Source organism: Gavia stellata, chromosome 14, assembly GCF_030936135.1.
Source record: "Gavia stellata isolate bGavSte3 chromosome 14, bGavSte3.hap2, whole genome shotgun sequence".
Taxonomy (NCBI): domain Eukaryota; kingdom Metazoa; phylum Chordata; class Aves; order Gaviiformes; family Gaviidae; genus Gavia; species Gavia stellata.
The window spans coordinates 3,695,801-3,720,835 of NC_082607.1; the positions used below are offsets into that span (position 1 = coordinate 3,695,801).

The 25,035-nt window shown below is 37.5% G+C and overlaps 1 protein-coding gene across 1 annotated transcript in view; it reads left to right on the forward strand.

Annotated features, from left to right (window-relative positions):
* The window catches only part of DACH2 (dachshund family transcription factor 2), a 311,255-nt gene that overhangs the window by 236,473 nt on the left and 49,747 nt on the right, over nt 1-25,035 (forward strand). Inside the window, exons 6-8 of the mRNA XM_059824400.1 lie at nt 2,594-2,749; nt 5,596-5,768; nt 17,436-17,571. Of these exons, the coding sequence (XP_059680383.1) occupies nt 2,594-2,749; nt 5,596-5,768; nt 17,436-17,571 (465 nt within the window). The remainder of the gene's footprint in view (nt 1-2,593; nt 2,750-5,595; nt 5,769-17,435; nt 17,572-25,035) is intronic.

Sequence of the window (25,035 nt, forward strand, 5' to 3'; positions counted from 1 at the left end):
TGCCCTTAAAACACTTCACAATTGAACAGTTCTAGGTAAGAAGTTGTTCTGATTTTTATTTGCTTTTTAAGAGACTTGCTACTACATGGGATATGCAGTCCAGATGAAGTGATGAAGCTGTTATCTATGTGGTGTACTGCAGACTACAGGATACATTTCATTTAACATGCACTTTTATTATACATCATATGCTCAGCAGTGTGGGTTTTTTTTCCTTTCTCTAAGGAGAAGTGATAGGGAACATAAGAATACAGGAATGCTCTGTAGAGATAAGTGCATTGCAATTCTTGTGTTGCTGGCACTGAATACTGGAGCAGATTTACAAGTGGAATTTGCAGGAAAAAAGTTGTTATTGTCCTCATATGTAAGGAAAACTGGTCCAGTGATTTGGACTGTACAACATAATTTAAATTCAGTTTCCTGTTCCATTGCAGGTTTCCTGTATTTCCTTAAGCAAGTCACTTTTCTTCGCAGTGCAATTTCCATCTGTAAAATAGGAATAATTGCACTTTCCTACAAAACGTGCAACAGTTGTAAATCTGGGCACAGAAAGCTGGCAGGGCACTCTGGTACTACAGCTTCAGGGCCACAGAAGTGTGGTGGGCAGATGCATGAGGCTTTGAAAGACAAGAGAAACTTCCAGAAATAAGTAAATGAGCTAAGAGTTTAGACCATCTGTGCTTGGGGTTGGAAGTACTGGAGAAGAACAAATGGGGCGAGGGAGACTTTGAGATGAAGAGTGCAGTTTTTTCTTTTCATTCAAAGGTCTCTGACAAACTGTCTGGTGCACAGTTTTCCCGGCCACTGCCCTGATAACATGAAGTATGTACAAAATCTATTTCTAAGCAAAAAATTCATGCCAAGGTACATGTCATACGTGTTTTTTGAGGAAGAATATAGTGTAAATGTTAAACTCAAATTTACTGAAAAAGCATATGGAGAAAAATAAAACTCATTTGATAAAATCAAATGCTAAACATTTCCTCAGAAAATACTTTTAAAATTATACATTTAACTTGAGAAATACTTTACCAGATAATACCACCTCTGTTTCACACTAGTCAGAATGAACAACTTCTGTATTAAGTATCAGTCAAATGTTATTTGAAAAGCTGATATACAGTTTATTAAATAACAAAGATGCTGACACAGCCTTAACTGTAGTGGCTCTTCTAATTACTGCACTATGCCATGTTGTATTATATCACATGGCATAATTTAGTGTACCTTTCTTTGTCAATGTATTACTCATCATTTTACAAATTACAGATCTCTTATAGGAAGCTAATTCATACTTGGACATAGTGCTAAAATGATGGAGTGATTTCCTTTTTTCTCAATCATTGATCTTTCAAACTTTTTCATTTAGCCTTATTAATCATGTTTATTAGCTAAGTGTTGTCATAAAGAATGGAATTTTTCTGTTACTTTCATATTCAATTAAAATGTGTTTTGCTTGCTGCCTTTATCTGCTGCATCACAGTAATCTATTTACTTACTCTAATTGAAATTGTTGTTCATAAATTCAAAACAAAGTCAATACCACCGTTACACATTTTCATAACAATCTGTAATCTAATTGAAAATGTGGGGTGTACCTGAGAAGGGAGCGTGCTTAAAATACCTTTTTACTCTAGGAATGTTCAATCTAACTTTTTTAAGGTGGTTTGTTTTGTAGACCGGATGTATTTCACAATTCACTAATATAGTCTACTTAACAAGTTCCTTTTAAAGAGCAGTTGTTATTCAAGTGTGTAAGTGTAATACTGAAGAAAACGACAATCTGTAAAATTGCTGCAGAACACCCTCTCTTCAGAAGACCAAACAGATATTCTAGGCCAAACACATGAGTGCTTAGATTGCTATACTGTGTTTTTATTGTAGACAGTAATGACTATGCATAATAGATATCTGGACTCTTTAAATTTAGATTGCTGAATACCGATGATTTGCAAGCCCAACCTAACGCCTGGCTTGTTTAACCTAGCAAAGTGAAGTGTTTCACTTAGGACATGCCCAGGATCAAACCCAGCAGTGGAGGGAAAGCCATTTAAGCTCAAAGATAACATAGCAGCAGGATAAATTGTTGTAATCTGTTCAGAGATGAATTTAAGTTAGAATGCTAGTGAGCATTGGAGTGAATAGCAAAGCAACTCTCCAGTAAGATTAAGAGTGGTGAGACACCTGACGAGCCCGAGGATGGACACCGATTAGTCTCTGGCGGGGACCGGGTGGCCTGATTCCCTGTGATAGCAGGAGATTGCGATTCAGTGTTTCAGATGTTCCCTTTCTGCCTTATTTACTTAATTGTGACTGATGTTTGCTTGGATGACTTTATCCTTAAACATTTCACTTTTCCTGTTTCCAGAAACCAATGTTATGAAGGTAGGTGATGTTGAAAGTGTCTAATAATATTTTTTGCCTGATGCATATTTATTAATTCATTTTAAAAAAAAATTCAGGTGTAGGTTTCAGGTGCTGTGTGTGCTAGGTGCTTAGCAAGTCAAGAGTATTAGCTCGTTGCTAACCACACAAAATGTCTTTTAAAGAAAAGTATATGCCATTTATGGTTGGTTTGTACCCTGTTTTGCAGGTGGGAGTGAATCCTCCTGGGATAAAGACAAGCTTCAGTCTCCCATTACAACGGGATCACAGCACAGCATTGGTCATCCCACGCTGTCAGGGCAGTCGAGCCTTGGAAGTGCGCACCCACTCAGTCCTCTCCAGCAGAATCACCTGCTCACCAACAGTACGTACTGTGCTCTTACAGTAAAAAAATAGTATGTGGAGCCCTGCTTGGAGGCTGGCCTTGCACTCCTTTCCATCCTCCTGGAGGTGGGAGAAATGGATGGGAGACACATGAGCAACAGGAGGGTCAGTCCTCCCGCTGTCTGCTGCACTTGTGCATCATGTCCAAGCCACCTGGGATACAGCCACCCTCTTTGAATAGTCACCCACTGCGGGGTTAGGGACTGTCAGTCCTTAATTGGCATTTCTATGGCCTGGACTGAAGGGAAAAATAACCATAAAGCTGCTTAAAATTTTACCTATTTGAGAAAATTCCCTTCCAGGTAAACGTGCTGACCACCAAATGAAAATATGAGAGCCAGGAATAAATGCGAAGTGTCTAGTTAAAAGCAAGCAGAAGCAATCCCTCTGCCTTGTTTTGCCTTGCACTTGCCAGGTGTGGGCAAGGTCATCCATTGAACCCAGCTATACAAAGCAACTGGAATAAAATGACACAGATAAAGTTTGGATTTGGAACTTAAAGCTCCCTTCAAACCCATCTCTTTTCCTTCCCTTAGGAAGGGGGGAGGTGGGAAGCCACCAGTTCCCCTTTGCACCCAAACAGGGAAGGAAGGGAAGGGAAAGTTATTCCAAGAAAGATGTTCAGGATTAAAATTTTAAAAATTAGTGAGGAGTAAAGTTCATTCTAGCAGATGATGATGGATGAAGAATGAAAATCTCACTATTTCTGAATTCTTGTTATTTGTTTAAGCTCTTCATCCTCAAAGTTTTCAGAGTTGATTTTTGGTGTTAGTTTTAATGGATGAATGATATTTCTGGCTCCTAACACAACTTTAGGAGCAGATAGTTCCTTGCTACCTATGTAGGGCTGCAGACTTGGACAAATCAAAGCTACTGAAATGACTCCTACAATATGGGTCTGCTTTGTTCATGGGAAGGTATGGGCCTCAGCATTTTGGGTTAAGTGTTGGTAGTTAAGAATCACCAGATGATAGGGCTGTAATTCACTGTAGTTGATCCTTTCTTTTTATGTTCTTGCATAATTCAATACCTGTATATATTTTACATACAGGGATATTGTGTTCTTTGCTGTTAAAGAAAACTTTAAAGATATTTTCCAGTAGGTCTTGTAGTAGGCAAATGTCTATAGGCTATTAAACGGTTTATTGAATGTCAGACATTATGTCCAATGATTTGCAAGTGTAGGATATATTTTCTTCATAGCCCTCTGAAATGTTTGACGGATTGTGTCTTAAAACTGGTGATGTGCTGTTAAATTCTGTTTGTAGTTTGCATTTAGTTTGCATGTCAATTGGACTTTAAGTAGACATACAACTCAATGTAGCCAGATGGTGTCTGGGAGTTTTGGAACTCTATACAGAGTATGAGGAAAGATTATTGGGCTGTTAAGGGAGATATGCAGGGGAACAAAGGCTTGTGGATGTAAGCACTGAAGGGGATTGTCAGTATGGTTTAAAGTGAAGAAAGATGTACGTGGGCTTTTCTTATTACCTATCATAATTAGTATTGGCATGGATCATCATATAAAATATATAGTGCATCATAAGACATCACAGTTGTTGATCATGATATAAGAAAGCTAAACAGAAATAGTGTGGGTGCTCGGAATATATACAATTCTGCCTTTTGTGGTGGGTGCAGTGATGTTTTTATATCGCTACAGTCAAATTGTATCGGAATAACATAAGCTATATTAGTCAATGATATTTTTTTATTGTGGCTTCTGTCATACACCAAAATGGTGACTGGCCTTCTCATTTAAAATAGTTAAGATAGAGCCAAAAGTTAAAAAACTTTTAGAAATAATGTGAATAGCGTATGGTTATGGCTGGTCACATGATTATGTTATTTACTACTTGTACCCGAATTTTTTAATGATATTTTTCTAATCTAGATTTCATTTAGGAAAACAGTAAGATATTTTGTCTGGCAGAATGAGTCCTGTTTTTTCTGAAAAAATAATTTTGGATGCCCAAACGTAGCTATCTTCAAGTGGTCTCTCTAAAGAATTTTTAAATGCAAAATAACCTGAAACAATTTTTTTCAGTGAATGGGTGTCTTGGTCTTGCTTTTCCATTGTAGTCATTACTAAATACAACAAGTAATACACATGCTGAAATAGATATTAATGAAACATGAGAATCCAATTCTTGCCTTTTTGGCAATGTCAAGATCTGCAAGTTGGTCCAAATGAATTTCATACTTTCTTAAATTGTTTTATACCCATAGCAGAAGACAATTTAAAGTGACTATTTGGAAATTAAAATATCTGGCAACAATTTTAACCTCTCATTACATGTTCCAGTTCACAGACCTTCCGTACGGTAGTTCAGTAGTGTCTGTAGTCCAACCCCCAGCTTTCTGTATTCAAGAAATTGTCCTAATATAAAAAACTAGTCTCAGATTGCTGTGTGTGTGAACTAATAATAGTAAGAGGACTTGGTAGGAGACTATTGTCAGATAAAATTATTACTAAGTGTTTGTCTGACATACTGGAAAAACATGCAAATATCTGCATGTTTTGTGGGGTTTTTTTTTTTGTTATTGCTTTTAATAAAGAGATCACTGAACTTATGCACTGTTGTATATTCATTTTGCTAATATTGTGTTACTTTACAGCTGTATGTTTCCTTCCCCAATACAAACCATACAGCCTTTTCTGGAATACAAAGACAACTATTTCCTGTGTAACATTGAAATTATTAACACATAATAATACTGAGTTTGACTAGTCAATGTTCCAGTAGACTATAGACCCTAAAAATAAAGGTGTTGGGTTATAAAATGAGGGACTGACACACATAACCTGCCCATGCTCTCTTTTAGGGATAGACCTGCCGTTTATGATGATGCCCCACCCTCTGCTTCCCGTCAGCCTACCTCCCGCTTCGGTTGCAATGGCAATGAATCAGATGAACCACCTCAATACAATAGCTAACATGGCTGCAGCAGCCCAAATGCACAGTCCTCTTTCCAGGGCAGGGGCCTCTGTTATAAAGGTAAGAGTCATCTATGAGACTTGGAAAAAATAGCTCTTTGTGGGTAACAAAAACATTTACAGTGGCTTTCTTAAGAAAGATAACTAAGAGGCAATGAGCTTATGCTGCCTATAGCACACCTGGTCTGCTCTTCCTGATAGTGCTTCAGTTTGAGGAAATACCCACGAGTACAGTCAAGAAGTTGAGATGCTCTGCTCTATCTACAAATCTGTAATGTAATTAAAAACAGATACTCACGCTCACTAGAGGCTAGGGAAATAAGCAGTGCTGCATCTGTTGAAGCTCAAAAGCTAGTCTAAAATGTTTTTTAAAACCAAACTTAATGTTACACTTAAAAGAAAATGCTGTAGGACATAACAGGAACTGTGGTGCAGTGCAATTCTAGAACAGGTTAATAGCAGAGAAAATCATCAGAATTACCTTAGTGAGTATAGTTTCTGATAGCCACACCTAAATTTCCTTCTGGATGGATAAAACACGTTTATACTTTTGAAAGGCTTCTGATAGTCTCTTCCAAGCAGCTGGTTAAGAAAATTTCATGCCTGTGTTGAGAGCTGAAGTCCTGCCACACACACTAAAAAAATATGGTGAGACAAGAAATTTTCAAAGTAGAAGGATATAGGATCAGTGCATGTGAAGGATTGGTGCTATGGGATTCTCTAAAACACAGCGTGTCCTCTTTCTATTGAGCGAAAAGGAAAGGTTTTATCAATCTAACTTTTGTGTTTGCATGCACGCACATGTTTCTTGTTGACAAAATAAAATTTTGTCAACTTTGAAAGATAGTTATTTTAGTCCATTTTTCTTTGTTTTTAAATACATGAGCTATAGAGCTATCTGTTCCAGAAAGTACATATCATTTTATTTGATATTTATGCTCATTTACACTCATGTATCCCCATCATTCTGGAATCACAAAGTACTGAGTTGCTTTATTCTAATAACTTTCACTGATTTGCTGAACTGAATCTCTCATATCTTTATTGTAAAACATCTTAATTATAAAATATCATTATTTTATCATTGAGAAAGTTACTGTTGCCGATATTACAGGCCAATTATGAGAATAACTTAGGATTGTGTTGTACTTTCTATTGTCACAGCTTGCTGCTGCAGGAAATTTTGTTTCTACATCAAGCAGGGAAAGAAACTAGTAGTACACAACCACATGTTTATTTTTCATACTTGTATTTACTGATATCAACATACTTTCAAGGAAGAAAGCAAATCTCTTGTGTCATGTTATGGTAGCGTAAAATATTACGTGTCTCTGTTGCTGAGGTTCTGGAGGTCTTTGTTTTTCTTCTGATCTTCTTCCTGGCCCTGAGCATCTCCAAAATTGCCTTGGGTTGTTTTTCTTTACTGAGAGTCCACTTCCAAATTAGGGCAAATGTTGTTCTTAGTACTTTGATTTTTGTTTACATTTTGTTTTCTTGGATTCTGGGAGGCTGGTAAAATTCAGGGGGAGCGTTCCCCAGTTAGACTATTTAGGATTAAAATCTATAAAAACCTCTCCTTATCATCAGTGTATCTTCACAGTTGTTGACTGGGCAGGGGAAACGTGATATCGCTGATGTCCAACTGTCCATTAGTTAATGCAAGTCACTGAATTGTGAGAAATTAATTGCGGTTCCATTCGTTTCACTCGGTAACCTTTTCTTTAACTGTTCAGAGACCTCTTGAGAAAACCATAACTTAAATACAGCAGCGGAATATTTGTAGCAGCAAGTAGACTGCATAAGCTTGATTATATTTTAAATGCTATCAGTATGTCGAAATGAAGATTAAATACCTATTTGTAAACAACACTAGTTCTTTGTAATATAACTACAGTTTTTGCAAGCAGTTAGGTTTAAGGATGCTCTTTAGCAGGCCCTTGCTGATGCTAGTTACTCATTTACAGCTATTTTTTCTCCAACACCTGCACTAGAGGATGAACAATATCTCCACAGCAACAGTAGGTCTCACCAGCACTCTAGTGGGAATTATTTCCTCTACATGATGTAGAGGAAAATACACCAGTAGCTAATGTGGCAGAGGTAAAGTGTGCATCCATTGCTGTGTTGCTCTCACCTGTCAAGTGATGCTGCATCTTTCTCTCATTTGTTCTCAATGCTGAAACTGTAGATGAATTTTATTACAGCGAGTGTGAGGCTCCTTTTGTCCTTTCCCTCCCTTATGTACTATCACCTAGCTCTGAATGACGACCAATTAAGGTGAAATCCTTGTACAAAACGGAACATGTAAAAGAAAAGCATTGCTGCTGTTGTTATCTGTCAGCAGTATTATTTTTATTATATGACATAGTTTAAGTGCTTTAATAAGTACAAAAAATGGCTAGTTTTAGATAGACTGCAATTCCAGCATCATGACGTTACTTAAAATGGGAGAAATGAATTGAATATATTGAGTGTGTATCTATTTCCATACTCTGATGACTAAAATACCACTTGGCCTGTTTTCTATAGGTGTGAGAATCAGCTGCTTTATAAAGATTTGGAATGAAGTCATTATGCTTTTTATATCACGTTTGCCATTTAGAAATAAGCTGTTCTACCAAGACATGCATGATCAGCAAAGTTAACATTTAGTGCTCTAGAAAGAAATGTCATAACTATGAAACTTGATTTCTTCCTGACAGGAACACTATAAATTAGGCAGGCACAATGGCCAGGCTCACAAAACCTTCTTAGCCATCTATAATATGATCTGATGTGATTATAGCAGCACCCGCTAGCAGTGCTGTAGCTACGGTTCTGACAGTGCGCCTGTAATAAATCCAGTCTTTCAGGGATTTACTGCGCATCTGAAAGAGCTTGCTCCATTTGAAACTTGGCTCAGAGGGTTCTGAAGAATCTGTATAATTGAGGGTCTCATATGGCAAGAACAAAATTTGACAGCAGCACTGACTTCACCACCCTCTCTCTTCTCCCTCTTGAGGCTACTCTCCTGTTAGCTCTTCTGTTCCAGAGCTATTCTTCAGCTGGATGAACTCTGCAATCCAGTTACTGGCCTAGGTGTAAACTGCTTTGCCACCCTGGTCTTGAGGACCAGTCTGGGGTGGAACTTAGCTGAAGTACACTTGAATCATGGTTTGGGTTAGAAACAGTAGTGAATAAATGTAGTAGTTTACTGTCATCCAATAATTTTGTTCCTGAAACTCAGAAAAATCTACTCAGTGATGATATTTTCAGGTTTTCAGAAGCAAAGTTTGGATGGGCCCTTTATACAAAAGGGAAAGGATTTTTCACTGAAGTTTGTAGAAAAACTCAACTCCAGAGAGCAATAGCTATCTAACGTTAAGATTTTTATTTTACAGTGGACTTATAATGAATGTGACTAACTATGTAACAAATGAATATGACTATAAATGTGCATTCACAGCATATTTTACAGATTATCATAAAGAAGCTGTTAAGATGTTTGCTGAGAACACAAATTGAATAAAATGCTGAAAGCACACCTAAATCTTAACAAATCATTTCAATTAATTTGGGTCCAAAGGAGTTGAGACCTCACAGCACATAACATGGACGGTAAATACACGAGGAGGTGTCACAGCAAAAACGGGAATAGCTCTTCTGTTCATTGACGGTACTTTTGAACCTTGGAGTAGGACCATGCCCCTGTAACAACTCTCTGCCCATAGTGAAATGAGGCCTCAAGCTGCGGATCCTCAGGCTATGTATAATAAAGGCATCAGGAGTGTTAAGGTAGTGGCATCAAGCCTAAAGTCTCAGTTTACACAGATTAAGCCAGAAGGGGCTTATATGACTAAAAACCATATTAGTTTATGCAAATTCAGCCAAAAGGCAGGGAGGGGGCAGGGGGGAGGTTTGGGGTTAGGAAAGTATAAGGAGGGCTGGCAATAGCCAAGTTTCTGGAGCTGGGACTATGCGAATCTTCGTACATTTGCTGAAAGGCCACTTTCCCAGAAGTCCTTTGAAACAGGTTGGTGGGAGATACTGTGGTTAGGGTGGGCTTGAAATTGTGGGAACCGAATCCAAACCAGGGGCCTTCAGCTGCTCCCTTTTAGATATCAAAAGAGTACCGAGAGTAGAGTAATGAGGCAAAATCTTATCCCAGAGATTTGAGAGGCTCTTTTGCCCTTTTCTCCCAGTTTTCCCTTGCTTCTTGTTCTGTTCACCCCGCATATTTTGCATTTGCCTTGCTCCTCTTGCTCATGTCTCACCCTTCCTCCTCCATCTCCCCTCCTCGTCGCTGTCTCTCCCTTTCCTTCTGGCTCTCTAACAGCCTCTTCGGAGCCGCTGAGAGATGTGCTTCTCCTGAGTAGGAGTATTTCTGCAAATTGTTTTCCTGCTGTCCGTTTTTCTTCTGTTGTCATTCCCTCACGCTTGCTTTCTTCCTACTTTTCTCTTATTCTTTCTGCTCTTACCCAGTCCCAGTTAGTAATAAATGGCACATTTGTTGAATACAGCTGGAAAACCCAGGGAAAAAAAGTTAAAATGTGATTGAAATGCTTTGTTTCAGAAAAAGCCTCAAAATAATTTTTATTTTTGTATTTGAAATCACATTTTTTTCAGAATTTCACCCCAATGTACTTTAGAAACAAATCAAAACCCACTCACTCCCTCCCTCCCCCCCCCAAAAAAAAAGAAAAAAAAAAAAACAAACCAAAAAGGACATTTTGGGTCAAACGCAATGATTTCTTTTGGTAGGGAAACTGGAATCTTGTACTTCACATCAACCCTACACAATTTCTGTCTGAATATTTTGGTCTACTGATAAACAGAACAAAGCATTATTTGTACAACGTGATCTAGATGTGTAGTAGAGATTTTTGAGTCTCCTTTTCTTTGTGTTCTGTTCTTCTGATTTTGTGGGACTGTTAAGGCATTTGTAAAGGATGCATATGACATGATTTAAAATTCCCTAAAGAGAATACAGATGGGCTGTGTAATTATTGCTGAGAGGTGCTATTTTCTGTGTGCTGTACAACTCACATTCATAATATTTACCTGACAGCCAGAAAAATGTGGCCATCTCAGAATACTCCAAAACAATTCTCCTCAGTATAAAAGCATTTCTCGTTACAGAATTTATAACATACTTAATTTCATATCTCTCTCTGCATTCAATTCTTTCTGAATTGCTTTCAGAATATTACAACATTTATAAAATAAAACTTCTGTAAAATTTCTGTTATTTTTGTCATTATTAGTTTTAGTCTGTCCCGTTTCATAGCATGTGTTCATTGCTGGCAGCTTACTGCTGAAATGGGTACTAGAATGTGTTAGGGGAGTGATACGCGAGACAGGGTAGTTTAAGTTTGCTTCTTATAAGGCTAATTTTGTGGCTGTATCTGTAGTGAAGGAGAAGTGAGTGTGCAGTTTTGTATCTTTTTATTCGCTGATACAGAGCAACTACTGTGTTGGGAGATGTTCAGGTCCCTGCAAATTGCACTAAATACCCTTCTCATCTCTCCTCCTTTGAAGGGAGGCATATCCCTCTCTCTGCGATGCCAAGAATGCCTTGTTAACACCGAGACACCTAGTTGCTAGAGTAAGCAGTGAATACTTATTTTAAACTTGCAAGTGGAAAAAAAAATACAGAAAGAAGCATCTCTTTTTTGAAAAGCTTGCAAGGGAATATTGTTAGGCCAAGCCCATACTAGCTTTTAGTTCTGGCTCAGATCTTTTTAGTATTGGCTTAGTCATTTGCATTTGTACTTAATAACTAATACAGCTATAATGCAGATTAGATCTAGCATTTTCATCATTAGTCCTGGGAGTGCCTTTCTTTCATTCAGTAGCAACACTGGGTGAAACAGTTCGTAGGAGGGGTACAAGCAGAAAGTTTCCACTGCAAGATCCTTTCCAATTTTAGTCAATATTATGCTTTCAGATTCAAAGTAAAATGTAAAGGTAAAATCTTAATATACGAGTGAAGGTTGCCATAGTTTTCACAGTGACTGCTAATTTAAGAAATGGCGAAGAAGGAAGCTGTTGTTTGGCTGTTTACCAATACCGTCTGATTAGCTGCGGTTTTCTGTTTGGCTGAGCAGCTGGCAATTAATGAATTGATAGGAAGTAGTCACAAGGTAATGGAATTAGCATGTGAACATCTGGTATTAAAAATCAGTAAACATAGAAGAAAAGTTTTTATGATTTCTTAAATTTGGTGGGAAAATAATTGCCAGTTGACTACAACTGAAACAACTATACATACATAGTGAAAAAAATTGCATTTTAAATGGCAAAGTACATATTTTAAGTGAATGACTTCCCGATACACTGCAAAAGATGAATGGGATCCAGCTGGCTTTCAGACATGCAGATCCTATCTTAGTTTTTAGACCAGCTGTTTACCTTGTTCATCTCCAGTTCTTAGAGCAATTGGAGATACCATAAGTAGCTCAGAAGACCAACAAGTCATCCATAGTCTTTGCATGTGACCATTTCCAGACTGAGATGATTCACAATATAAACCTAACCACTGTTCTCTTGCTCAGAAACAGTAACTCTAACCATCGTATTTCTTGTCAGCCACTGTCTGGCATCATTTCAAATTTAGCATGGCTCGTCCTTACTGCGTCTGGATTATTCTTTTTCTTTGAAAAGCCTAAATGCCAGTTATGTACTGCTCTTCTCAATAATGTATTAGTTAAGGACTGTAAACTTTAGAACACTATTAAAAATGTACTTGCTATTAGAATTCAGATAGTATTAGTATCAACTAAGGTCAATTGGAAAGAAATATGTGTCTTAGTATTAACCAAAACCAAAAAAAAAGTTAGCAATTCAGTTCTTTGGTAACTGAAATTGTGTTACCATTTCTTATTCTTCTCTTTTACTGAGGATGGAATTCAGCCAGGAGATAGGAGCAGCGATATCACAGTCATGAAACTGTGGTAGTTTGGGATAGGAGGTGAGGAGGTCTGCAGCCAGACTGGCTGCTCCTGGCTTCACAGACCCCTCCAGGGAAATGAGACCCTGTTTTCTAGATGTTTGGGGGTTTTTTTACTGCGTAGTCCTTTTTGACAATCTGAATGGTGATTTGGCAAGCACTGGGAGATGGAGGTGTGGCACAATGAACATTCCAGCGGGGAACTAGTGTGCAAATTAATGTTGGAAAATCTATTCTGCCAGAGCCTGTGAACTCTGTTTTTCCAACATGGTCATCAGCTCTGAACCTTTCTTACAATAGCTGAAAACTCTAGTCTAGACCTGAAGACAGTAGAATCCCCATTTTTCCTTCCTCTCCATTTCATTAGCGAGGTCTGGTGAATTCCAGCTCTCCGGCCACTGTGGAGCCCTATAGAGTACAGAAGCAGCACCTCAATTAAATATGAAATATCAAGATAAATGTCTGAATAAAATATCCAGGACTCAGACAAACTTCCAAAACCTGCTTGTCAGCAGTGAAATGCCATTAAATCCTCTAGGAACTCATTAATAGAGTAACATTTGGAAGAGTAATTACAGCTAGATTAGAACTAAGAATAAAGAAAAATAAAGGAAAATCCAGCAGCATCATTTCTCTAAACTCTTGACACAAAATGAAGATCAATACTATAAAAAAATCAGAGGTAAGGCATTAAGGTCAAGATGATTATGTCAAAACTAGGTAAGCTGTTCATATATACTTCAGAAAAAACTAGTGTGGATGCAACTGTTATGTAGTGTTTCATATTATTTGTTTGGAATACTACCTCACAGGGGATAGAAAAGGGATATTGAGGTGAAATCAAGGATGTATCTGGAAATTGGATGAGTTGATGACTTCAGTGCCGTTAACCTAAATCACAACTAAAATTAACAATGTCAAGCTTTGTACCTACATTTTCTGAGCCAAAGCAAGACACTGATCTTTAGTGAGACAGAAATATATTACCCTTCAAAAAGGATTAAATACTGCAAAAGTCCTTTTTGAGAATTTATGTTACAGCTCTGTAAAGGGAAGAGAAAAGATAAGATAAAGTAGGTACTATAGTTAGATAAATAGGTGAGATCTTGAGAAATGCTTTCATTTTTCATAAAATTCTCACAATCTGTAAATTTTATATATATAATTCATTACATTATAACGTGGAATGTGAATCTTGCAAATTTATGAAATAGGGAGAAATACAAATGGAGAAAATATGACTTTATTTAGAAATGTTTCTCTATTACTGTGAGTGTACCTACTGTAGAGTCAGGCTGCACAGCAGTGTGCCGGTGGGAACTGAGCTATTTTCAAGAGGAAAAAAAAAAATATATGAAAAGTAACAAGGTGGTAAAAGACATAGATGACAAATAAAATGAAGTCATCAATGTGTTAAAAAAAAAAAAGTTAAGGTTTTAGATTTGCAATTTTCCTATTTAAATGCCCTCATTGATTTGTTACAAATACTGTTAACCCTGTGTTTGGAAAATGGTGAGGACATTATCACTTGTGTTCTCATTTGTAATAAAATAGATTAACTTGCTGTGAAATTTTAACTAGGCTGAGACACAACAGTAGCTACCTAATGAACCAGAGCACATTGCTGTTAAGTAGCTAAATAGATGCATACTGATTACAGGACTGAAAAATGGATCTGTTTACTTGCAAAAAAAGAGTCTGTTCATAGTGTTATTCATTATAGTAGGGGAAATTCAGCATTACGTTTCCACACAAACATTTAGAAATAGACAATTTCTCGATCCATATGCAGTCTCACATGATGATACTCTGTCCTCATTTGTAGAACATATATATGATACAGAGAAAATTCCAGCTCCTTTATTGCTTATAGGGAGAAGTGTTACCTTCCCTGTATATGTAAATTTTTGTAACTGGTAAGACAGTAGATGACATAATCAACTAATTCTCTTAGAAAGTGATTCACTGTGTGATTAAGAATGACATTGTTATTTGACGCTTTTATTTCTGTCTGAACATTTCAAACCAAGACCCTGAGTTTGAAGGCAAATTACTTGAAGAGATTATTTTATAGCAAGAGACAATGGGAAATGCAGTTACCACAAGGAGCTCAAATACTTTGCTTTTCCAAATCATCAGCTTTTGAATTACTCAGATAACTCCCATTTAAGATGACATATATGGCTGTTTGTGTGATATCTAAGTGTTAATTCATAGTCATGTTTGTTCATAATTTTTTTTGCAGAACAGTTGGCATGTCCTCTCCTTGGCTATTCATTTTCATGGTTGCAATAGACAATGAAATTTACTTAAACTATGTACTCTTCTGTAAAAGTAATCATTTCAAAATGATATCTTAATTGTAAATTGAGCACTCTTTGTGGTAAAAAGAGAGGAAATAGTGCCAAAGAGGACTGTTAAAATTGAAATCCAGGCAAATAAAATTACAGTCAGTTGTAGCCTGTTAGCAGTAACCTATTTGGAAGCTATTATTTACGCAAAGGTAAAAGACAAATAGTATTTATAAGCTCAGGATTGCATGTATATGATTTGTTTATTTAGGAGAATACTTCTTGGGGTAAGAATGTGCTTTTAAAAGTAACTTAATAAGCAACCCATCCACAGAGTAAGTCATGACTCTCTCTTTTACTCTTCCGCTCACCTCAGCAACCTCTAAACTCACTCTTTTGGAGGCGGAGAAGAAGAAAACACAGGAGACTTTAAGATCAGTGACTTTGACTTTCCGCCCACCCCCCACCCCCCCCAAGTTTGAAATGTTTGTTTAAAACCATTCCGTTTTCAAAATTTTAAGAACTTGTGACTCAACGTAATAGGTTCGTCTCTGTTAAAACTTAATAAACATTTCTAATTAGCATTCAAAAATACTGCAATTAAAAGTGTCCTTTTAAGATTTATTAGTTATTGTATGTTCATTAAATAACAGATAATGAGAGAAAACAGATCCACTGAGGATTAACAGCTATGTAATAGATACACATCTGTTACATGCTTTTGAGGCTCAGTTGTTATTTAATGTACAATAACTACCCTATTAAAAACACATTCAATGCTACGTTTTTGGCTGGTGTGATTGGAATAGGCAAATGCCACCCCGTGCTATTAGGAGGGTCCAATCTCACATTCCCTTTGCATCATTCTCAAATGTATCTGTAAATCTGAAGATGAGTGTGGTTTAGAGAGATGGTTTTAATGGGTAACAGAATAGTCTTAAAATGTCGATCTTACTGCCAGTGTTATTAATGAATTGCCTCAATAGGTTATGAACAGAAGCTATTATGCTAGCTATTTATAATGGAAACACTATTAGAATCTACCATTCTCTTCCTAAAGCTATATTATTGATTTAGGATACTGTCTAGCAAAAACTGCATAAAAAGTTCAGATGCTATTGAGTTTATTTTCAAAAGCACATGGTAAATTGCCACCAAGTAGCCAGATTGCACACTCCTAATGAAAAATCTTTGTGAATAGGTTAGAAAGGCAGAAAAATTGCCAAGTTCCTTTGAGACAACTTCCCCAGATTACACTGTAATTGTGCTTTTTAATGAGGTGGGGGCAAGAGGATCTCTCCTTTTACAAAAAGAAAGTGATATTTCAGTTCTGAGTTTCCGCAGGGAGCAGCTGATTGCCAGGGATGAGGGCAACTCCAAAGATGCAGTTTCTGGAGTTCTGTAAATTCAAGCATCTCCTTGTTAGTGTCTCTCCATTGGAGCTGCACTTTCAAGAACTTTTAACAGAGGGTTTAAAACATAGAAGGGATTTTCAAGTAAGAATATCTAGAGTATCTCAGACCATGATCTGTCCCTTTTAGAAGATTCTCATTTTCTGTTGGTCCTGGGAACAGGAGTGAAGGGTACTGGAATTTTGAATTAATTTAGAAAAATTATACATGTGGAATCACTGGGTTGGAAGGGATCTCAAGTGGTCATATACTCTCTTGCCTTTCTCAAGACAGGATGAATTATTACTTAATGCCATGCTTGTCTAGCCTATTCCTAAAGATTTTTACTGATGAAAACGCCACAGCATCTTCAGGCAATCTGCAAGTGCAGATACACAGAACTGCAGAATTTCATTTTCCTGAATTTTTATAATTTCTTATCCTTTTTTTTTCTTCTTACCTAAAGTACTATGTATATTTAAATTAGAGGTTGATAGCAAAGTTTTGTGTGTAAATAACGTATACATAAGAATTTGCAAGCACATTCTTATTTTTGTTGGCCAGTTGTGCTTTTCATGCAAAGGTGAAGTTCTTAGCAGTGCCACAGCTTTTAAAATTTGTTTGGGTGCTACCCTGAGAAGATACTAATGGAATTTATGCAGGTACAGATTGTAGTGAGTTCACAAAAGTGACTGCATGTAGTGACTGTTTAGTCCAGATCTGAATTGTTTATTTGAAATGTGACTCATATATGTCAATTTTACTATCTGTAGATTAAAAGTAGTTTGTGAAAACGACATGAAAGAACAGTCTTTATGTTCCCATGTGTGAAAAAATTAGAAAATAAAAAGTTACCAAAGAAAAAAAAAAAGAAGAGGTGACAAATGCTATGTTGTGACACAAAGGATGAAAAGCTGTGCCCAGATACATTGTGTGTAGAAGGCTATACTCTTTTTGGCTATAGAAGACTGTACTGCTCTTTTGATGTGAATTCTGTTCACTATTTATCTCAGAAAGACCATTTGTTACTGCTATTTTAGCCAACTTCATTTTTTCATTGAACTTCACTGAAGTTCATGAATCAAATTACACAGACCTTGTTTTATTTCTGTTTCAAGGAAAGGATTCAAGACAGCCCTTCTCCAGCTCCGTCTCTAGAAGACAGTCAGCGGCCTGGGAGCCACGCTTCCTCCCATCAGAGCAGCAGCGTGTCCAGCTCGCCGTCCCAGTTGGACAACACACCGGACAGAATTGGTTAGTGCTCTGCAGCCTCACACCCCTTTGCGGTTACTGACCTCAAGAATTTTAGAAGTTTGTTGAGGGAAATATTTCTTTGCTGGGAAACTCAGGAAAGCACTCACTTGCTAAAAAGCCCCAGAAAGTTCATCACCGTAATTTATTAGGTTCGTCACTATGCAGAGCCCAGCCCCTCAGATTGACTCTGTGCCAGTATCCACCCATGCACAGATCACCCCTTCTCTGGTACGACCAACTTCTCTTGCGTGCTGGAGTACGAAGGTGCCTCTGAAAGCACCTGGAATTGAAAAATAGCAAGATATCTTTTTCTTCGTATGTATGTCAGAAAAGTCACAGATTATATGATGGCTTTTCCATTCTAAAAACCTCCTCATGCCCACACATTCCCTCATCAGTACGAGGCTGAGGGCTTTTTGAGTTTTTTGGTCTCTCCTCCACAGCTTTCACAGCCTGTGCATTATCGATCTTGTGTTTAAAATGCTAATTCAGTCTAGAGGAAGTTTAGATCCTATTCTTGGTCTTTCCAAGAGAGATCTAGGGCAAGTCAATTAACATCTCTTCACGTCAGTGTATGTCAACACTGTTGTCTTCACAGTGACTGGAGCCTATGCAGGCATTGCTGAGCTGGATTTAAACTACAAAAACAATGCAGTCCATGTATGTCAGTGTACACTTCACTCCCATCAAATAACTACTCAGCTGCTTGCTGGGATTTTGCAGTTTTGACGCTGGACCATGCAGCAGTGCCATGGCACTACATAGCACAGTTGGCTCTACACAAACTAGTCAGTGGAACCCGAACTACTTTGCCTAAACATATGCACACACAAGGCAGAGACTAGAAAGTAGATTGCCCTCAGCTTTTTCATAAGTAAAATAGGGCTAGAAATATGCAGGACAAGAAATGTAACTTCCTATAGCAACAGTGAAAAAGGGACTTTTGTCCTCACTGTAGCTTCCAAAAGCTACTGTAACTTGTTTTATTAATAGTAGTAGCACGCACTGCAAGCCTCTGGGCTCCAGAAATGGTGCTGAAAGTTCTTTAAAGAAAACTAGGTTTTATTTATGTTGAACCAAACATTTCTCCATGTTGAAGTCTAACACTTACTGTTGTAAAGATTTGTAAATATACTTTGTATCTATATGAATATATATATCTACTTTTGCAATTTAAAAAAATAAAAAGCTTTCCCTAAAATATGGTGATGAAGTTTTTAACAAGTGTCCTCACTGGAATAACTTTAAGTTCTGTAATTGGTTAATTGCAGAGAAGGAAATGGTTTAATCAAATAAGAACAAAGAAAATAGGCATCCTAAAATCATTAACTTAACACCTCTCACTGGTCTTGCAGGTGCTAAGTAAAGAATTTCTTTCAACACAACAGTGTATTGGTTTTTTGCTGTCATCTATCCATTTGGGTTACTGTCTGTCTATCTGTGTTTTTTATTAAGCTTGCTGCTTTATAGTTAATTACTAATACTTAAATCCTTAAATGTATTTTTCCCCAAAATTATTTCTGCGAAGTGCTTTTCTAATTAGTTAATTTGAACATTTTGTAAGAAATCACATTCATCTCAGTAGTAATTTGGGTTCTATCTTGGTATCTTTGTTTAATCAACTTGAGTAAATTTGCTTTTGCTGCATATTTTACTTGGCTCTAAGTGCTGAACTGGGACAGTGAAATGGTTGATTATGGACAATAAAAATGGTCAATTGCTTTAGAACTTACAAATAAATGTTAAAATATCAAAATATTGACAAAGAGGAAATATAATTTAATATTTTCTTCTCTTCTGACATTTTTTCACTGACAATGTTACATAGCTGTGCACTCCGATTTTTTTTTTTTTAGCCATGCTGACCAACAGCAGGGAAGGAGAACTTGTTGATCAAGAAACTGGGACCAGCCTAAAAAAAATACAAAAGGAGAAAGGTAAAACTACAGACTGTTTTCCATCTCAGGCATTTAATTACACTTATTATGTGTTTTATTCCTTTTTCTAGTATTCTGCATGTGCAGTGGCATAATATTATAAATTTAAGAGAGCTAAGTGCCTAATTGCGATGAATAATGTATCCAGTGAATTTACGTGGCGTTCTCCTTAGGAAGTGTAAACAATCAGATCCTTGCTTCTCTCTGTTTATATAGTATGGGGCTAATATTTTGCCAGTCTTTTGACTTAATTATTTATGAAGTTCCCAGCAAATATTTGATTAGTCACATGGTATTCTTTCTTTGCCACCGGTGGGTCTGTGTGCGGACTACTCTAATGCTGGTACGTAGGTGAGGGAAATAAGCCATTTTTTGTGTCTGATGATATTACATTACCTCACAAGTGACAGGCAGCAAGGGAAGAAGTGATGTTTGGCCTGTAGTGATTGTCCTGTAGGCAGGGAAGTGCCTCCTCTGCTCCGTTCTCCCTGCAGTGATTGTTGGGTACTGGAGAAAGTGAATACGTTGGTGTACGCAGGTAAGCTCTGGGGAAGTGGTGTAGGGATAGAGAGCATGGGCGTCTGTGGCTGCCCATCGAGGAAGAAGCTGCCGTTTTGTTTCCTTGCAAATGTAACCAAAAAAAAAAAAATCATATTAATAGGCAAGAGGTTTATTCTGGCAGTACGTACAGAAAGCCCTATACAAAATAAGTGCCTGCAAAAAAAAAAAAGATGGGATATAGTTAAAGAAATAAAAGAAAGCTGAAGGTAAGTGAATGCTGGAAAAATACTGCAAAGGCATATACTGAGGGAGATACTAAGGTTTCAGAGTGAAAAAGATGTGAAGGAAAAGAAAGAAGAGGAAGTGACCAAACAAGGAGACAACAGAAGAGAAATGTACTTACAAGTCTACTGTAAATACGAACATTTTATCATAGATGAAAACACAAACTGATTTATATTTTTATTGAGGTGATTTTAATGTATTTTCCGAGAAAACTAAAAAGAGAGGTATAGACAATTTTATAAGCTACTCAAAAGAGGATCTGGAAGCTCCATATGCCCTGTGGTTCCAGAGTTACATAAAATTATTTGAGCAGATTCATGATTTTGTATGATCAGCTCTGTTTCTTAGACATGTGTGACTGATCCACTCATGGGTAAAAAGAGCCTGAAACTTCCTTCTTGGATTTTGTTATTTTCATACTCAACTCTCTCCCTTCTTGAAAGTAGAAGAAGCTGTTTTCTATTCACTGTTTTCTCTAGGCATTTAAGCACTTTCCTCATGAACCCCAAAAGAGCCCTTTTGTGCCATTCTGAGATAATGTTCTGTCTGGATCATCATGCTTAATCCTTCCCTCTTGACTTCTGTTGGCATTTACGGACCAACACCAGAGGCTAAACAGTTACCAACCGTAACTTCATTCCTAAGGTTAAAAAATTACATTTCTGTAGTAATTACGTAGGCAAGTATTTAATCTAAATCTGAAAGTGTAGTTGATTTTAATTTTGTTGAACTGTGCATGGTTTCTTGCCACATGTTTAGTCATTTTTCAGCAAAACAGTTCAATATCCTATGGAGTTCTAAGGTGCAAATCATGTAGTTACTGGTAGTAGCCATCCTGTCACTCAGGACAGATGAAGGAAGGTACAGTTGAAGAATCAGAAAAGACAATTCAGAAATCCCAAAAAGCATGAAAATAATTTAAAGCCCACCACCTGTGAACCCAGTTCCCAGGCTCCTGTCATCATTGAACGTTCCTTGTAACAGGTATGAAATCACAAAGATCTGATGCTGACGTTTTGTGTACCATAGTTCACCTTAAGATTAAAGTTGTATAAGTTTATTACTGGTCTACATTTTTGCATGGTATTATTTATCTTCAACTGATTATGTACTGGGAAATATGTCTTTATACATGTATTACTTCTGCATCCACTTACGGCATTTTTTTAGGATGAAGTTAGTGTTCAGAGATTCACTTACGTCAGAAGAAAGTGCTTCAAAATCATGAGAAATTTTAAAGATAGAATAATGGTTCTGTTTTTCTACTTGGTCTGCACAGGTCAAGTATTTCTCTGAAAATATGAGAATGAGAAATTACTTCTTCTTGTCCAAGTAAAGGTGTAATTTTCAAGTAATCCCACGGCTCCAGAACTGAAACCTTTTGATGACATTAAAATGGGACAAATGCTGAAATTTTAACAGCACCAACATTGTATACACAACAATTCCAAGCTGATTTTGCATTTGGCAGTGTGACAGACCTGTATTACAGTTCCTGTAGGAATCTCTGGTTTGTGGGATCCAAGCACCCAATAATTGATGGACTGCACCAGTAGGACAGGGTCAATACTCTGCTTCTGAAAATCCCCAGCCTGTGTGTGCTGGGCCTTTCTGTCACCCCGTACAAGTGCTGTTATTCCTCAATGATTTGTCTCACTCCCGTATAGATTCTTTGTTCCTAATACTATTATTATTCTCTTGTGTATAATGATTTTGGGCTCTGGTGCACCTCAAACTATGTTGAATGTTTCTCATAGTCAGATGTGGACAGTCACTGAAGAGTGTGATCTGTGCCAGGTTGCTCAGCAAAAAATATACGTGTAATTTGTATACAGAACGAGCTTTGTTTTTCAAAACCTGCCATTACTTTTACTAAGGCAAAATATATTTACCATGGAAAAGATTTTCAAAGTTATTAAGAAGGAATGTAGTTAAAATAAAAGTATCAACATTTATTAAGTATGACAAGTAAGCGGTTTATACAACCGCGGCAAACATATGTTTTCACATCTGTTTTGAGTAATATCATCATGATTTTAAAAATGATTTATAGCTCTGCAGGCCATAAAATGCCAGCTTTGCTGTAAGTTGGAAGTTTTCAAACAACAAAGAAATTATTGAAGGCATATATTGAACGTCTTTTTGTGTTATACACCTTGATATAACTTGACAAATCTGAGCACTCGGTAACAATTAAGATAGCAACAAATTAATATTAAGTAACTAAAATTCACCAGTAGTACTACTTATGTGAAATTTTAGCATAAAAACCAATAAAAGTTATTGTAATTATTGTAGGCAGATACTGTGATATCGCTTAGGTTACACAATTTTTGTTTTCCATGTCCCATTTTAAGTGATCTCAGCACCAGACAAAACTGTGGCACTTCATTCTTATCGAAGTAATTTCAAGGTGATTAGGGCTGAAGAGAATATAGCTTAACTGTCTTTTAAAGAAAAACTGTTAATATGAGGTTGTTCCAGCTATGTTGAGCTGTTTGCATATGTTGGTGGGGCAGAATTTACAGAATTAGCGGGTGTCTCAGTGCAGAGGGGTTAGAGCCCAGTTACAGACCATTCCTTTAAGCTTTTTGAAGGAGAAATGCTATTAAATCTCAATTACTTCGCATGCTTTCATCGTCTTTTTAGGAAGTATGGTCAGGCTTAACTTTAGAGGACAACAAAGTCAAACATCTTTATAGGTCTGCAGTTTTATTTTTTTATAAAAAATATAATAATGTATTTTTGTCAAACGTCTTTAACCATTATGGCGCACAAGCATTTTGCCTGTGCATCCAAATCATAAACCATATGAAAAGTAATCTGTACTTTATTTTGAAATCGCTAGTGAAAGGAAACAGAGTTAAATCCCCCACAGAACATAGCCCCAAATGTTTACAGAAACTTAAACACCATTTTTTCCTGATTGTGCTTACTTGCTATGTCTGGTTTTAAGCAGTTACATTTTACCTGCACAATTGCTCACAGAAACAAAATTTTAAATTCATCTGCTTCAGTATATATCCTGGAAAAAATCTCTATTGTATGGAAAAGGATTGTGTTTGACACAGCACTATATAGGCTTTATAGAAACCTCCATAAGAATTCTGGCATTAGGAAGGTTAAACAAGCCAGAAAAGAATTTGGCCATGCCTTCCAGTTGGATTTAAATGGTGGTACAATTATTCTGTTTGACTGCGTGACAAGAAATATTTCAAACTCCTCGTATAGGATGGAGTCAGAAAAGGCACCGGCCCAACTCTTGCCACAGAAATCAATGGGAATGTTCGTGATGTCTTCAGTGGGAACGGAGTTTGGCCAAAGCCTGATATTTTGGAAGATCGCTCCCCCAGCTAGTACTACTGGTTATTATTCCAGACAGGAATGGTGCACACTCTCAGGCTGTGCAAGTGCTGTACCTCCTGGACTGGTGACATGCCCTGAGCCCTGGGGAGACCCGGGCGCACGCCAGCCCTGCCCCGTCTCTGATTTCAGCAGGAGGCAAGCAGGACGTGTGGGCCCCGGCGTGCTTTGTCCAGGTGTTCACACGGGTGTTCGGGGCGCTGGAGCTGCTCTCCACCCTAAGTGAACCAGAGTACAATTTCGTAGGAAAATTTCGTAATTGACCAGTATTTTCAGACTTAACCATTGTTCAAGCAGTCTTGGAGTAGACGTAAAGATTGCATTTGTGGAGTAAGTGATTTGCTCTGAATTTCCCAGAGCTGCCCGGTGGCAACGCTACCCTCCTTTAGCCAGTTGTCTGCATCTTCAGAGCACAAGTCTGGACTCAGGCTACGTCTCGTGTTTCCAGTAGACGGTAGTCTCCAAAACTCTGCATCTGGCAGCTATCCCTTTTCATTTTATTAAAGAACACTTTTCCCTTTATTACTTCAAGGAAATGGGACTTTTGCATTATTTCTGTCAGCTGAATGAAATATTTTCAGATGGCCAGAGACTACGGTAATGAAAGAATAGCTGTATTTATTTATTGTATTTCATTAGCGGAAAAGAGGCTTTATGCTGTTTAGTCATTGCCAAAGGACTGGGTTACTCACCATGTGAGGGGAGGAGAACAAGCAGGTGCAGAACACCTGAAACAGCAACAGGCCCCGTGGTGGGGGGTGTCCTCCAGAGAGAGGACTTCCCAACAATTAACCTGAAAGCATCCAGATGGATACTGTAGGGAATAAGAAAGAGAACTAAGAGTACGAAGCTGTACCACGCAGCATGTATATACAAAGTGTGCGATAGGTGCCAACACTTCAAATGTTCACCATGCTGCTTCTTTGACGTATCAATACTTGCATGTTAAAGATATAATGAGAAAAAAGCAATTTTCTTCACGAGTGTGCTCATGAATCTCCTCTTGAGATGCATGAAAAACTCCCCAAATTAGAAGTGAAGTCATGTTCCTTTTGGTATCTAAGTGTGTATATTAGAGACCCAGGGGTCATTTCCTAAGCAGTGGATGCAATAATATCTGGGTTTAAAGGCTGCAAGGGTTTCTTTTTCTGAAAACCTTAAGTGACACGCGCAGTGCAAATGTTCACTGGGAAATTCGGAGTTATTTTTACGTTTTCTGTCCTCTTAGAATACTGAAAGCTGAGAAGCACAGGGCTCTATTTTTGGTAAACGCTTTTTCCACAGTTGTTTTTGTTGTTAAATTTAACCTGGAAGTGAACTGACAACTGTTAAAATGGTGGCCTAAGAGTAGATGTGATCTTCCGTCAGTCAATCAGAA